At 45.7% G+C, this 17,129-nt stretch overlaps 1 protein-coding gene across 1 annotated transcript in view; it reads left to right on the plus strand.

The window, feature by feature from the left end:
* Positions 1-3,710: 3,710 nt before the first annotated feature.
* UBASH3B (ubiquitin associated and SH3 domain containing B) overlaps positions 3,711-17,129 on the plus strand; it is a 70,649-nt gene continuing 57,230 nt past the window's right edge. The window contains exon 1 of the mRNA XM_086476840.1: positions 3,711-3,871. Within this exon, the coding sequence (XP_086332966.1) occupies positions 3,711-3,871 (161 nt within the window). The remainder of the gene's footprint in view (positions 3,872-17,129) is intronic.

A 17,129-nucleotide genomic window follows, 5' to 3' on the forward strand; every position in this document is an offset into this window, starting at 1 on the left:
ACGGCTTAGGCATGTGAATCGCTGCAAGATCAGGCTCAAAGTCTAGGAAACAGCGATCTTGCTCTGTCCTTCATTGTTCAGCTTTTGCTCAATGTTTGCCCTACAGCAGACTTCTTTTCTCTTCTCTAGGGGTGGGAGGCAGAAGGGACAATCTTTCCCTTGCTTCTACAGAGGAGGTGCTGGCCCAGGAGGAGCTCCACATCCTGTTGCTGTCCCTGTCCCTGTCCCTCCCTCCCCTCTGGGGCAACAACGCTGTTCAATTGGTAACAATCCAAAAGCAGAGTCTTGAACAAGGACTTTCTGAAAGCATCTGACCCCTTTTTTAAGTGAGGGAAGTTAGGAAGGAGGAAAGCAAAACCCCTGCTCTGTTTCCTGCTGTTGTGCTGTTTATTTCAGAGTATTTCCATTGTTAGAGAGTAAACCCTTGGCATGCAAATGTGGGGAGGTAGCATCAGGCTGGGAAGACAGCTAAATTTGGATCAAATTCCTCAGGAGCCTGACCTCTTCCTATCGAAGTATATAGCAATACTCCCCCTTGCTGTTCAGGGTGGCATTTTTAAACACTCACCCCCCAACTAATTCTGTGTTGCATTAAAGGAAGTGATATAAATAATCCCCTAAGAATGCATTTTCCTGTAGGTAAAGGGACAATATTTGAGTTTCACTCAGGAAAATAGTACAAGAGCAGAAAGAACACTGACAAGCGTGCTGCTGCAGGAACTTGCACACCTGCCTGGCTTTAGGCACCCAGAAGCTGTTGCACTGAAGTCAGAAAAATGATTAGCAGTAATAATTTAAGCACACGTATAAATTTCTAGGATCAGGTGAGCAGAGGGAAGGCCATGTGAAAAAAAAAAAGAAAGGTTTTCTGTGAAAATCTGACAGCATTTTAAAATAAACTGCATATCACAGATTACATACAGGCACAATCCTTTCATATATTTCAATTTTTTCACTAAAATCATTGTTAATTTGGAGGACTGAAACACAGTTTACTGGGTGTTCGAGTTTTTAAAAATTTGCTTTCTACTATTATTTCCTTTACTATTTGATCACTAACCCAGCTTTCATTTTCAGCTTTCAATCAAAAAAAAAAAAAGGTGGGAGGAAGCATTATTTCAAGGCACATATTTAATTGTTGGGGGGAAAAAAAAAGGATTGCTTCCCAGTGAAAGGGTTTTAATGTAAAAAAGCACAGCCTGATCAAATGCACAGGCACTCACTAAAGTTACAAGGACATGAGGCAGTTCTCTTCATAGGCTTGAAAAATTATGTCAAGCCAGGATGCAGCCAGTTTCACCGATGGACTAGGAATTATACACTCAGCTAGCCTAGATGTGTAAACATCCTATTTCTGTTCCCTCTTTGTTGAGGCATCTTCAATGCTTCCAGTGGAGTTAGATGCAGCAACTCATCCAACCAACAAAATTCAATATTACAACTTCTATTGTGTGCATTTTTTTTCTAATTGATCATGTGAATCTGTCACAGCTAGAGGAAAGAGATTCTCATCTGGGCAAAGTCCCTGGAAGCTACTTCCATAGCAAATTACATTTTTATTGTTATTTCCTGATTGAGTAATACAGCTGGTGCAAAAAACCACGCATGAGTGAACATAGAGAGTTAAGTCAAAACACAACAATCCTCACAGATTTCTGTCGGCTGCAAATCCCTGTACATTGATCAGATTCTCCTGGGAATCACCTGCAGTGCTTGTTTGGGAGGTGGGAGGGTGGGGTCAGTGTTAATTTGGGATTTTCATCTTCCCCTGTTACAGGTCCAGAACTAGCTGTGTCTTTTGTGGTGTTCCTAGCACGGCTGGGTATGACTTTGTCGGTGTAGAACGCTTCTGGGGGCTCTGGCAATATATGTTTCAGTGCAAATATTGTTATTCATAATCCTTAATTCTCCTCCTCCGTTAAATGGGATAGACTGGGTGCCTGATCCTGATTTCATGGCTGCAAAATGTCTAACACGGCTGAAATCCATGACTAAACGCTTCTTGGTTTCACCCACTGACTTTAATGAAGCTCTTGGCAATTAATAGAGGGGGTAAACGAAAGAATCGGTGCCTCACCAACATCAAAGGAGTTAAAAGTGACTTCAAGAAGTGAACAAGTAGCGCTTTGTGCAACGTCCTGCTGGAGCTTTAATTTTCATGGTGCTTGTTAGTTCAGCCAGTGCAAGGATGACTTGCCGGCCTGTTGTCCCTGCAGGAACACAGCCCCCAGTGTAGCACGGGAGTGCTGTCTGCAGCATGTGGCCATTCCTCATCACGCCTTTGGATAAAGCGGCAGAAAAGTAAACTGGCACAGGAGGAGAATGAGCAGAGAGTTGGGAGGGGATTTTTTCCCTTCTCTGTCTTCACTGATACAACAAAATGGAAATGGGCTGTTTGTTTTCCCCAACGCTAATAATAATAACTGTAGTGATATATTTGTCATTGCCGACATTGCTTTCCTTCCCTGACATAAACTATTGAACTTTTAAAAAATGCCTCTGAATGCTTTTTATTTCTTTGCAGGGTTGTAATTGCAGGCTGTTCTCCACAGCTCTGTGAGCTGGGCCTCTTCTGGGGAGATCAGAAGTGGTATCTGCTTGCCTTTAAAAGTGAAGGGGAAAGCAGGGAGGCGGTGGGGTGTGTGGTAAAGGAGGGAAGAAGGGGACGTCAGAAAAAAAGACAAAGGAGGATGTGTCTTGCCACATATAAACCCCTTGGTTTCCACCCCCAAACATATCAGACTGAGGTCTGAACCGAAATACGACTAGGAAGAAAGCAGCAATATTTGTCCCGCCCAGCCCATAGGAACACGCTGCTTTTGCGTGGGTGGGGAGCAGGGGAGAGGACCAGAGCTGTGTCACAGCAGACCTTACGGCGGGAAGGGCAGCCCCTGCCCTGGGACTTACAGGCTCTGAGGCCATGGATTCCAAGTGACGGCCTGGAGAGGGCTGAGAAGGTTGCAAGAAACACAAGACTGAGGTGGAAATTTTGGACCGCGGCTGTCTTGCCTCTAACTACATCTAGTTTAACCACGAGCGCTACCACATCAAAGCGGTGCCAAGTGGCAGACGGAGCCCCTGAAGACCCAGCGTTGTGGCGCAGGGCACCCTACCTCCCCTCTGGGTAGCTGGGTCAATATCGCACAGGGCTTCTCCTCAAAAAAAAAAAAAAAAAAAAAAAAACAAACAAACAAAAACACACCAAAAAAACCCCAACCCCAAAATAATTCTTTGTGCACGTGCTCTTGTATTTTAAAGTAAGCCTCCACCTCTCCCATCTGCTCCAGCAGCGGCCCCGCTCCGCGCATCCGCCCCCCGTGGGTCATCCCCAGAGCAGCGCCCGCGGCCGGTGGGCGCCCCGGCCCCCTCCCACGCCACCGAGCCCCCGGGGACACGGCGTGGGGCCGCGGCTGCCGGCTGGGGCTGCCCCCGCCCGCCCGGGGGCGGCTCTAAGAGTGGGGGCGGGCTGCGCGGGGCCGCGGCCGCTCCTCGCCGCCCGCCGATCCGGTGGCGGCGCGGGCTGCGTGGGGCGCGCACGTGTGGCGGCGGCGGCGGCCGGGGCGGCCGGGGCGGCGGGCTGGGCTGGGCTGGGCTGGGCTGGGCCGGGCGCGGAGGAGGGAGGGCCCTGCCCCGGCCCCGGCCGCGGCCCCCGGCGGGGCGCTGGGCGCTGCGGGTGTGCATGGCCCTGCGCGGGCGGCGATGGCTGCGTGATGGCCCAGCGCGGGCAGCCCGCACCGCACGCCATGGCTGCCAAAGAGGAGCTCTACAGCAAAGTCATCCCCCGGCGGAACCGGCAGCACCGCGCGGGGACCATCAAACATGGCTCGTCGCTGGAGATCCTGCTGTCAATGGGCTTCCCCAAAGCCCGGGCGTAAGTCGCCGCACGGCCCCCTTCCCCGCGGCTCTTCCCCCTTTCGGTTTACGGCGGCGAGAAGCGACGGGCGCCTTTCTGCTTCGCTGCTCCAGACCGCCACGGGCGGGCGGCGCGGCGCGGAGCCTGCGGGAGGGAGCTCCGGCCGCCGGGGGATGCCGGGCGGCGGCGGGATGCGCTCCCGGAGCGGCCCGGGGATGCTGTACGGGCCGAGGGATGCGCCCGGTCGCCTCTCCCGGCGGCCGCCGCAGCCAGGCAGCAGCGCTGCCCCGGCTCCGGGGGGCGAGGGGGACGGCGAGGTGCTGGGGGGGCGGCAGGTGCCGACCCGGGGCGCGCCGCGTCCCGTCCCGTCCAGTCCCCGTCGCCGCCGGGTGCTGAAAGGGCCTCCGCGCTGCCCGGAGCAGCCCGCCTTCACCGACCGGCAGGCATCGCTGGAAAGTTTGGGATCGACAGGGAGGCAGTTTTTTGCACCCCGAGTTGAAATCAGAGCCCACCATTCCTATGCTTTGAAAATAAGGAGTCCTTGGCGCAACTGCTTTGGCTAACTCGGTCACCCAGGAGATCTTTAATCCGTGCACAAGCCAACCAAAAAGGAACGGAGCGATAGAAGAAAATTTCCATAGTCCAAAGCGGTAGGTTTTTCTTGCCCAGTTTAGCAATGCCCTGGTGTAATCTCCCTGCATGTACTTACGCTTTAAATTAATTAGGCAGCAACCTAATGATAACTTAATAATGACTCTCCCAGTTTTCAACATAGTGACTCCTGAAGTGGGACTGTGTGCTTTAGGATGCAAATGAAACCAACGGGGATTTGGATGATTCCTTGATCTGCTTAAGTTTTTCTTTTGTTGTTGATACCAGTCAGAACTCAGTGGTTTTGCAGCCTTAGTGCAGTTTCATTATAAATACACACACATGCACTTTTAAGGACATTTGTCATCTGTGGATTCATGACATTGCCATGGATCCACTAGCACATACAGAAAGTCTAACGTGTGTTTTCCATTGTCCTACTTACGCTCCTTATGTCTGTCGGTGATCCATAGTTATCTATTGAGTTCAACATACAGCATTTATATACAATGAATGCAAATGGAGATAGTAGGAGACTGGTGACTTCATGCTCTGCTTGTTTGGAAAAACAGATGTGCATCTTTCAATGTAGCTAGAGAAAAAAGCAGCTTGATACTGTGAATGAAACTAGTTATTACCTGTACAACAATGCCATCAAGGCTGACAGTCAGCCCTGGTCTTACCTATTAGCTGAGCAACTGTCTGTGGTTCATATTCTTACCCAAGAAAAAGCTAACATGGGACAAAAATGGAGCCAAAGCTTTGTCATACAAGATAAGGAATGCTGAACACAGAGAGCAAGCCAGAGAAAGGGGTAGAATATCCCCAACTGCAAAGAGTACTTATTGCAAACATAGCCAGCCAGACAGGTAAAACTGTCTTGACACTAAATTCAAGATACTGCGATATAACCCTGTTTGACAGCTCAGCTGTCTGCTGGGAGGGGGACAACTTTCCCGATCTTAAGTAGCAATTAGTGCCCCTATTCCAGCCTGCTGGAAATACTACAAGTAATTCGTCATTAAAATTCAGATAAGAAGCAAAACGGAAATAAACCCGAGCAACTAAGTACTGCCACCCCACCAAGGGTACACTATGGAACGGCACACAGATTCGGAAGCGTGAGAGATAGGACCTCATGGCAAAAGGACATTCCCTAAAGGTCACTGCTTCCCAGAAGCTGTTTTTTAACTCTCAGCATGTTACTGCACAAGTGTGAATGAAAGAGACAGTAACTAAGTTGCCAAGGAGGTAGAAACACCCTGTCTCCCAAAGACAACATAGAGAAGTAGCCTTAGAGAAAAGCCCTTTTGAGTCTTCTCCCAAAACTCTCCCACACGTTTTCTACCCCAAAGCCACAGTTACAACAGGAGGCCAAGAATTCAGAAAAATGGGGGCTTTCAGATCTGTGCCTGTAGATCCTGCGTACATATACAAGCCAGGCTGATACTTAAAAGTGGTGACCATCTGTTTGGATGGCTTATGCAAAACAAAGCTCCAAGTTGTCAGACTAGTCTGTCAGGCGTGTCATAAAATGCCATAGCTGTCGGCATCAGTGGCCTCCTGGCTTCTTATTAGAGCCGGGGGGATTGATTGGGGCAGGGGACAGAGAGGACTGTTGAAGCCAGGGTTAATGACACAGGAGCTACCTGGAGATCACCAGAGTGCTGTTTTCAGATGTGGTATTGAGACAGTACTGAGATCCTGGGGAGTACTCACATTGCCTAACTTTCAGCTTCTAATTCAGCTTGAATAACTTCATGTACCTCATACTCCTACCAATGGACAGGTCAGCTTTTGTCTCTTCAAAACTGAAATCGTTAATTATTTGACAATACTTCTCCATGCTTGCAGTTTATAACAACAATAATAGCTCAGATAGCCATGATGATCCCGGGCTTGCACTGCTGACAGCAGCTGAGGATTCTCATGTTTATTTTATTTCCCTGGTTCTGTGTTACTTTGGGCAGGCCACTTCTACCCTATGTATGCTAAAATAAACAAAGGTGAAAGACTAAATATGATTTTCAAGTGTTACTGGATGGTGAGCGTAGACTAGCTCAGTTAAGCGTAGAAAATGGTATGAGCCAGGCTGAAACCACAAAAGGATGTCACAGGCATTTATGCTTCAGGTATCAAGTGCAAAACTCCTCATGGATCTTTTGTTCAAATCAAGGCGCTATTAAATAAGCCTTTATTTGTCCATCCTGTATGTGGTTTATGGGGAACTGGGGATAAAGGGTCCATCAAAGAAGGACATATCCTTCCTTTCTGAACTAGGATCAATTGAGAGCAGGTATTGAAATTAACGGAGCTCCACTGATGTCAATGTCCCACAACACAGATTGAAACCCTGGAGGTTTTCCCCACTCCCCCACTGAAGTCCCTGTCAGCACAAGCAGAAGAGCAGCTCTGTTGTGTGCTCCTGCACAGACATCTGTCTGTCTCTTTTCCTCCTTCCCAGCATCAGCTTCAGTTCAGACGGGCTACTCCAAATTACATGGTGATGCAGTGATGTACAAACCACCTTTGGATGCGTTTACCTGTGGATAGCAATTGCTCAAACCACTGTAGTGTGTCATCGCTTCGGACTACTACCATGAAGAGCTGTTCTGTTTTGTTGTTTGGGTTTTTTTTTTGTCAGCACAATCATTTTTTTATTTTGCAATTAGCCCATTATATTACGTACTGTCTAGGCACACAGGAGGAGGCGGTCCCTATCCCAAGTAGTTTCTGATTTAAACAGGGAAGGAAGGCAAAGGTGATGTTATGATTGCCATTTTGCAATTCGGGCGCAGAGACAAGCATTTTACCCGGGGTCACACGAAAGTCTAACCAGATCCCCAGTGTGTCAACCCTGAACAGGAGAACAGGCTTCCTCTCGAAAGAGATTTCATACAACTATTATTGCCCGGTTGCCCTGAAATATTGTACCTCATCTCGTTATGGATCTGCTGTCAGTGGTTGCACCCACAGATCTAATCTGACTGCCAGCACCTCTCATTACTGTGTGATAATCCCTATATAGGTGTTGATAGTCATTCTGAGAGTAAATATAAGGGGAAGCACAATGTAGTTTACAGGCCATTGAAACCACAGGGGATCACTTATAACTATTATGCACGTACAAGCAATTAAAAAAATCTATGAGTAACATGTATCTCTGTAAAATGGTAAACATAGGAAAATTTAGTGATGGACTCCAGTTTCTTTCAGGGTGAAAGAAGGCCTTTGACCAAAATTAAATTATTGGAACTAATACAGGGATACGCAGTTGAAATCCTCTAGTCTGCACGGTGCAGTAATCAGTGTGGCTCCAGAATCTGTGATTTCAGTGATTCAGTTTTGAAAGTTTGATGTCAGAATTTAAACTCCTTCATAACGTCCTCAAAACCAAAAAGTTAAGATTCTAGTATGAGAAAAAATACTGCTTGCTTTGTTTTAATTCTAGGTGCACATGTGTGCATGAATATAAATATAGAATTGAAAACGTTACTTGAGTTTCTGCACACAACTCTGAATTCAAGCCACAGCCCCAAGGTACTGTTTCAGAAGAGATCCAGACCTAGAAAAATGAAAATAATTCTCTGGCCCCTGTCATTACTTGAACTGGGTAAATCACTGTCCATAAACAGAACGCTTAAATTACAGGCATCATGCTTTTTTGGTTGCCATGCTCTGAGTGACAAGCATAAGAGATCAGCACTGTTCTTGACACAGGTGGCAAAGCTTTCCAAAACTAAACTGATGTTCCTTCCCATCATCTCAGCCTGAAAAGGGGGGACCACTTTCTACAGACAGGTCCATGATGTTGGTTCACTGTGTAATGCTGTGCTCTTGGGTGGATCTGCTGACGCTAGACATAATTGCAAACACTTCCCCCTCATAAAAATGGGATAGACAAGAATATTGTACAGTTTACCATGAATCAACTTCACCGCTTCCCCTATGCTACGCATTTCCTCCTTCCTCCCTCCCACAAAAGACCACCTGGGTTTAACTCAAGTGTTCATGGGCATGAAGAGGAGTTAATTCACAAAGCGGTACCACATTTCCCCTGGTCTTGAATAGAACCAAGCCAGTCTTATTTTGATTTTGTTTCTCAGTAACTATAAGAATTTAGGAGTATTAGGAGTTTCATTATTCTCAAAGAAAAGAAGCTCAGATCCAGTTTATAAACAGTAAAATCTTCTCTTGTGTTTTGAAAATGTTTTCTAGGCTGCTAAAACATGTTTGTGTAGTAACAGACTTAGCAACCTAGCAGTATTTCAGCAGAGAAAGGCTGCAAAGTCTCTCATTCCTCTAGGCTTTGAGATGGATTTGGGACAATACTGCATGGAAAAAAAAGGGCTGGAGGTAATCTTTCGATTTTGAAGTGGTTTCTATTCTTTCACGGCCTTGCCTTCAGGGTATTAGTTTTCTGCAAATACTCTTGGCTGAAATTCATTCTACTACAAAGGACCAGCCCCAAACGTAGACATCCTACAAGTCCCGCTTGAGCCCAAGCTTTAGAAGGGTTTTCATGATTCACAGTAACTTGTGTGGGCCCAGGGCGTGGAGGGAAACCCCATCCCAGCTGAAGAAGTTGATGGATAGAAAGCAACAGTTTAGAAGGCTATGTTGAAAGTGGATTTCCAAGTTTGTTAACAGCACTGGAGGAAATCTTCAGCTATTGAATGGAAAATCCAGGTGTTGTAGCCACAACGGCTTAGGCAAAATCTTCTCCTAATGCTCTGTCTGTGCTCATCATTCAAGACAGTGAGTTTCAGGCTTGGATAGAGCCACTGGACCATGCAGTAGAGAAACCTGATGGCTGATGGACATTTTTAAGTAGGAGCTTCGTAGGAAGCATTTGTGACCTGTTTACACCCTACAAATAGTGAAAGAGGAGGAATTTGTTCGAGGTGCACCCTTTGGCGGATCACTCAGACAAGACCTGCGTTCCCTACTGTGACCCTCCCTTTCTATGTGCCTGTTTAGGCTTTTGTCAGAAGTTGTGAGGCATGCAGCTCTTTGCCCATGCCGGGGTTTAACAGATGAGATCTGCATTGTAACTTGAGCAGCAGTTTGAGCAATTAACTGGTCTAGTTCATGTACTGCAATTTCAAGGTTCAGCACTGAGGCCTCTGAACAATTTTGTACATCTGTGCTGGAAGGGATCCAACAGGTCTGCGCTGCGCGGTCGAACATGGATACTGCAATTGAGTTAGCAGCTGCCAGGAAGGTGCACTGGAGAAAGGCTTGAGCAAACATACATTTGGGACTGAGTCCCATGGCTGCTCTGCATATGATTTTTTTTCATTGGCTGTATTGCAGATTTCTGCTGTGGGACCTGTACTGAGATGATTACTGCAGTATTCAGACTGTTACATGCCAGCAGCTCCACTGTGTTTGTGGGGGAGATCTCTATCAGACAGTTCCTTACTTTAAAGATCTGAAGTCATAAAACATAGAGGGCTCTTTATTTCCACTGTATAGTCTGGAAGCTGAGACACAGAGAAGCTTAGATATATATGTCAAATCTATAGTTAGGCTGGCAGTTGCACCTAATCTGTAGAGTTTCAGTCTATTAGTTTAATCCCAAGATTTAGATATCTGGGCTAAGTAGAACATCTATTTCCATGACATTGTATAAAATTTTCAAATGGAGAGACACCTTCTCTTATCAGAGGCTGAAGAAGTCATTCCTGTGATAAGATCACACTCTAAAATGATAATGGCAGCAGTAGCATTCCATATTACCTCAGTGATTCAGGATATGGTATATATAACTGCCATTAATCCCATCTGAGGGTTGGGAGAAGTGGAACAATCAGATAGACAGGTCTGATATCAAGAAAGAAAATGCTTCTGCCATAAACATTGAGAAAATGGTTTCAGGCCAGATCATCCCTGTACAAAGATTGCTCACAGTAGAGCCAAGGTCAGCGAGTCACTGCAATACTTGCAGCCTAAGTGCTGGCTGCCCAGAAAGCAAGCTTGCACGTGTTCAGGGGAGGGGAAAAAAACCCCACAAGCCACCTTTATAGTGCCTTCACACATTCTGCTTCATTGGGATCTCATATTTAAATGTCTTAAGTAGCATCATGATATGCAGTGAACTCCTGGTTTAGTGGCAAGTCAGCCAGAAGACAGCAATCCCTGGATTTCCGAGATGTGTTTTTCAGGGCAATCAACTTTGGCAAATGCTGTAAGAGATGTCAGAAAGTTTCCTGGTCCCTGAGTACTTTGTTCCTTTTGGTATTAAAATAACGTGGTGATAAGAAAACATTTGCTTGTGCTTCTGTCTCTCTGATTTTTTTGTCTTGGAGCAAAAGAACTTCATCCTACCCCTTTACAGTAGGAAGGAGAGGAGCTCCAGAAAGTGCAACCCAGACACCACATGTCACTGACAAAGCCTGAAAAATTACTTGGTGCCTTCTGTGTCAAAACCCCAACCAGTTAATAACTTGCTCCTTAGTATGCAATTCCCTTTCAAGATACGTATCAGTTTCGAGTGATAGAGATACCAGTGTTATCTTTTTCTTTTTCTGTCCTTTTTTCTCTCTTGCTTCACAGACCTGATACTACTCTCAGGAGCCAGTTTTAATTTACTGATGAGATTCTCAAGACAAACACTCACTAGAGAGACTCATGATTTCAGATATCCAGCGTGGACTATTTGAATGGAGCTTGTTTGCATAAAATGCTGATTATTCTTCCCCCTTGGAGGCTTGGTGGCAGTGGCAGTGTGTTGGCCTGTTTCTGCAGAATTCTGCAACGCTTCCTTATAAAGCCCTCTGGAAGTTTACACCTAGATTACTGCTGACACTTTGCTATACAAGAGCCTATGCTCAAAGGGTGCTGCCAGCCCTGCGGACCTCCTGAATAAATACACTGACAGAAGTCAGGGGGGAATTCTGCTCTTTGAAAGATTATGAGCAAAAGTTTAAAAAAAAAAAAAAAAATGGGTGCTTTTAAATGTCAAGTGCTAACCCTGCTGGCTCCTGATGGGACTTGCATCTTTAAGTCACCTTTGAAAGTGAATCTTAGACTCCCAAGTCTTGCTCACACTTGAAAACATTGCCCTAGGTTTTAACTGGCGCTCATAGTGGATGCACAGCATGTGCTCTGCAATTGCAAAAAGAATAGAGACATCCATGTGTGTGTCTGTACTGCACCAGTCTAATTATCCTCAACAAGCAGAGTCATCAAAAGAGCTGTAGTTTAGCAGCTGACAGCATTTTGGATTCCATCACCAAGACTCGCTGCAGGCTTTGTGCATTACAATGGAGTGCGCCACGGCGCCTGTGTCTTACTCACCCCCTATATAAACAGACCTGAAAAGAATAGGCCTTGGCTTTGCTTGGCATTATTCTGTCCCCACCATATCCTATGCTGCCCAGACGTGCACAAAGACCGAATCTAGAGAGCAACATAAAGTGGAGGAGAAAAATACAACAGCAAGAAATAACAGGATGGGTTGAGGGAATTGCTAAAGTCACTGCAACAAAGCAGCTGACAACCTACATAAATAGTGTTTTAGACATCTTGTACCTCTTGTCTATGTTCATAAGACACAGATGCTGCCCTTTCAAATCCACTATCCCCGTATTTCTTCTGAGGCTTTGACAAGTCCCAGCAGCAAAAAGCACTTTTTAAGGTACTCCCGAATACCCACAACTCATGGTATGCAGCTAGGAGATGTCGATCTCACACACCTAGGGAGCAGGAGCCATTGCTCCTCCGTTCCTTGGGAAGCCTCAGCCTTTCCATTTTTTACATGGATTCCCGAAAGAATAAAGATCAGCATGGAGAGCAGAGTTGCATGTGCAGATATGACAACATCCTGACAGGTATTGTCAGGACCTGAGTGGTTTCTGTCACCCACCAAGCAGCAGCATAAAATTTAAACAGGAAGCAAGCAATTATAAACTGGAACCTGGAATGAGTGACGGGAGATGTGTTTGATATCTTTGCTTTCCCCAGACACCAAATTCAAGTCCTTGAGACTGAAGCCTCCTGTCATTGCCAGCAAGAATACCTTGCAGGCCAGTCCCTGTCAGCAGGAGATTAGCATGAAAATGCTAGCGAAAGGTTATGCATGTGGCTGAGCAAACAGCAGCCCTGAGTAAGCATTTGGATATCTGTCTTCTGTGCTAGAAATGCAGAGGCATATCCAAAGATATGTAACTCTGATAAACGCCCTGGCCTTCCATAGCCTGACATCAAAAGAGGTTTTAACTGTATTTCACTCACACCCATCACCCCCCTGCTATTATCAAACGCAAGGCAAGGGCCACTTTTTCCCTTTCATGTAGTATTAGCTAGGCTCTGCAGTTCATGATAGTGCAGAATTAATCATTTGTGATTGGTGACTGTGAAATAATTGCCAGCATAGAGGCGGGTGTGTTTCAGAAAGATTTTTAATCTCCCGATTTGTAAAAATGACTATTTTCTTTCTCTTCTACCTAATGAAATATAGCAAGTTCTTACATGCCACACATCTCATTAATGGCCTGATTCAGCAGAGCCCGTGAGCACGTGCTTCTCTAGAATGGCTGAGATCAAGATGTTTGATACATTTCTACCGAGCAGGAAGGGAGGTGTGTTAAATGGCACTGGAAATACCTGAGATAGATTAGGTGGTACTGTTTTTCTTCTAAGCTGTTCCTCATTTTACTGAGAGCAACTGAATCTGTTTCATGACGCAAATTTCAAACCCTGAGTTTGTCCTGACATGAAACACTAGTATCGTTTTTCCCTTGTATGGCACCAGTGAGTAGAAGCCTGATTTTTATGCACCACAATCCTGTTGTGCTGGGGGCTGTGCAAACAGAAAAGGAAAACGTCATCTCTGCTCCAAGAGCCGACAATCTAAATAGGAGCCAGAAAGAGCAAATGCCTCTAGGGAGGAGGACAGGGAGAGGCCACATGAGGAAGCGGACAAGTATCATCTCCTGCTGACAGGCAGTGATCCCAGCATTGCCTCCAAAATCCTTTACTCCCAGTCGTTACCCGTAGTTACAGCAAGTTGGACTGATGGGTGAAATTTACAGCTGCGTGAGAATGGCACTGTTATGAACAGCTACTTTGAAATTAAGTATCATTCCCATTTTACAGACAGAAAAATTTAAAATGAAACAACACATCAAGTTGCTTGATGCCAGAGAGGGCACCTTAATTAACATTTGCTATCCACTCGAGACAAAGGGCGCTCCAGAATTGCAGGCTGTAAATGGTGTCAATGATGTCCTGCTCCCTTGTTCTACTATTACATTGAATTTATTCTTCACAATCAATATTTCTTTCTGAGAGTAGCTGCCAAGTCCTAGCAAGTGTCAAATCACAATATATTACCCATGGATAACTTGCAGTCAATTCTCCCAGGCACCATTCAAAGAAATCTCAAACTAAACAAGAATTGGATCTGGTTCATATTCACACTGGCAATGGAAACAAACCTTGAGTAAATGTAACTTACAGCTGCACCTTACAAGACACATTTATATTCCCTTTAACCCTCTCCCATAGCATAGCTGTATCATAAGTGTATTCATGTTCTAAAGGGCAAAGCCATCCGGTAGTGTAAATCAGTCCAGCACCATTTACTTTGTTGGAGCGATACTAATACACACCAACTGCGGATCTTACCCAGAAATAACTCAACCCTTTCATTGCTATGAAAGCTTCCTTTAGAGAAATCTTTTTTTACACCATGCAGGTAATACAAAGAGCCTGTGTGTAAATAAGAATCAGTACCGAAGCCTCTGGGAGAAAAATACAAACCTCAGATGTTTCTCACCTGTTCAAAATGCATTTTTATGTTGGGACCTCAGAGTCTTTTATAAATAGTCACTTCAGCTCTTGTGCCACAGCACAGCTACTCACTGCCCAGCTGCTGTGTGCTGGGGGAGCACCAGGGCCTCAAAGCGCTTTCCAGAGCTGGTGCACGTAATAATGTTTTCCCGGGCAGCGTGGGTGCAGCTGGCTCCCCAGGTACCCTGATTATTTGGGTCTGAAACACGTCAGCCAAGCACAGCAGGCTGGGGAAAGGATGAGTCAGGAATGGGTCCACAGAGACCTGCATCGTGCACACTCCCTGCAGCAGGCAGATAGCTTGCGCTGTGATGGCGCAGGACAGCTGATGCTGTTTCCTTCCAATATTACAGTGATTACAGGTTCACTGCTCCACTAGCATCCTTCGTCTGCGCTGTTTAACCCCCTCTCTTCTCAGAGTTAGCCCTGATGTGTACAAGAGGCCTCCTGTGTGGGGCGAGTTGCACAACTGGGACCTTTTACACCAACCTGAAACCAACTGTATGGGGGTATTTTAAGTCTCATTGACCCACTCCCCCATGGTATTTCCTCTTTTCTCCCTAAGGTAAAATTTTCTACTTGCCTTTATAAGAATTCTCCATTTTGTCATCCAGCTTCCCAAAGCAGCTCATCAGATGCCATCTCTGAGAAAGGATTTAACTCCCAATGAAGACCATGACTTTGGGGGTCAATGTATTTTTCTGACTTCCACCGCTTCCTGCCCCAAAGCTGCTGGTCCTCATTGGGATTAAAGGACTTTAAGCCCTTGGTAATTCTAAGGTGGAGAATGGCGTGTTAGAAGCGAATCGTGTGACTGGGGTTTTGTCTGATTCCCATATGCCTATCAACATTTGACAGCTGTCATTCACACAGCCTTGTAACCCCTCTGAAAGTGCATCACACAGAGAGGAACTTTGCTACTGCATCGCCCCTGTGATTTTAGCTTAGGCTGTGTCTTAGTGACTCGTGTCTCACCAGGCTTCTTGTGTGAGTCAGCCTAACCAAGGGTGCTGGGCAGCCTGCTGAGATCCTTTTCATGTTCTCCTTGGAAACTCCTGTGTGACCAGCTGCTGATTTCTTTGCTTGCGCCTGGTGTTCAGATAGTCCCATCTTCTGCAAAGTGAACTTTAATAGGGTAGAACCAAGGCCAACCAGCTAAAATGTGATGAGAAGCGGGGGAAAAAAGGAATAGGTCTTTTAGGATGACACAGAAACAGGCTGCAAGAGCCTGAGGCGCAGATTGTCAGAACTATGTTTGGAAGTAGGTACTGGGATCCTTCAGCCTTAGAGATACCTTATCATGGGAACAGGATTGTCATGTCTTAACTGTCCTTTCTCCATTCACCCCCCACCTCTGCTCCATCAGTCTGCATGACAAATGGAGATAAAATTCTCCCATTGTTGTTGCTGCCACTGTCTCTTTTCAGCCATAGGACTAGGTACTTGCTGAGGTGTCATAGGATTTCCATGGACAACAGCTTAAGAGTTCTACATACTTGCTGTCACCAGCTTGTTCTAGGGCAGAAGGATGACAGAGATGTCATTTCAGTCCTTCCTGACAAATCAGATATGGGAAGGGATAAGGGCAGTGTACTCCAGAGCATGCAACCCAAACCAGGCACCTAACATCCTCTCTTACTTCTATGGGACTGGGGGGCAGTGGAGAGGACACAGTCACCAGGGTCTGTGTATCATTCTTTCTGACATCTAAAGGTCGCTGGAAAACCTCGTCAGATCTAACAGAAGGCTCGAGTGAGCAATGCAGCGAGAGCTCCTCTGGAGCTGCCTGCCCAGCAGACCAGCTGCTGTCTTAAGAGAAGAAACATCTGCCTCGGTTCCTTGCATCACAGCCAGCTTCAAGGGCAAGGTGCTTCTTTCTTTTGGCTTCAGGTGCCCATTGGTAGAGGAGTAGAGTAACTCCCCGTCTCACAGGTGTTTTGGAGGATAAATACATTAAAGATTGGGAATATAAAAGTGCAAGCTATGAAGTGATAGGGCACAGGAGTTGTATATGGACCACAAAAAAGGCATGATTCCCCCCTCCCCCAGATCACCAAAAGCCGAAAAAAAACCAACAAAAAACCAACAAAAAAGATTACTTAGCAGCGCACGGGAGAAAGTTGTATTGCTGGGTTTTGGGGTTATTTTCCTTGCAAATGGGAGTTGATTTACCAAAAGACACTAACTATGAAACCTGAGTGCTTTGCTGTGTCTGGAAACCAAGCCCTTTTCAGAGGTCCAAAACAGGTTACCTAAACTCAGCAACCACTTTGGAAAATCTTGGCTAACTGATGCTCAGTGTCTCTGCAAATTAAACAGCTCCCAACAAGCGTGAAAGCATTATAAGGTATTTGCCTGGGGACACAAAGAGAGTTTCTTACAGTACTGGGTTTAGATCTCGGTAATTTGGGTTTGCCATCAGGCCATAAATAACACAAAAAGGTACTCTTATGTGGCAATTAGAAACCGTCTCAGGCATCTAGCTCAACTTTCCACCTACTTGATTTTGCTGCAGCATATCCCCAAGTCTTACAGGACCTTTGATGTGACTTTCAATTCAGTAACAGACATGAAATTTTGTGGTTTCATAGGTTCAGTGTAAGTAATGGTGAGGAAGGAATCCTTTTTTCCATGCTGCTTTATCTTTCCCTTACTTGCAACATATTGGTATTGAGTGTCAGGAACATGCAGTCAGTTTATTTGTAGAGTATCTTTCTAATCACAAAAGTATTTGAAGTAGTTGAACAATTTAGATGAGATTACGCAAATGGGATTGAATGTTGTGACTAGATAATTGTCCCTTTGCTTCAAGGTTTGCGTCAAAGCAGAGACAAGTTTTCAGTTGGAATGAAAATTCCTGAAAATGACACCTTTTTTGATGTTGTTA

The sequence above is a fragment of the Leptosomus discolor genome, chromosome 22, assembly GCF_034619465.1.
Source record: "Leptosomus discolor isolate bLepDis1 chromosome 22, bLepDis1.hap2, whole genome shotgun sequence".
Classification (NCBI taxonomy): domain Eukaryota; kingdom Metazoa; phylum Chordata; class Aves; order Leptosomiformes; family Leptosomidae; genus Leptosomus; species Leptosomus discolor.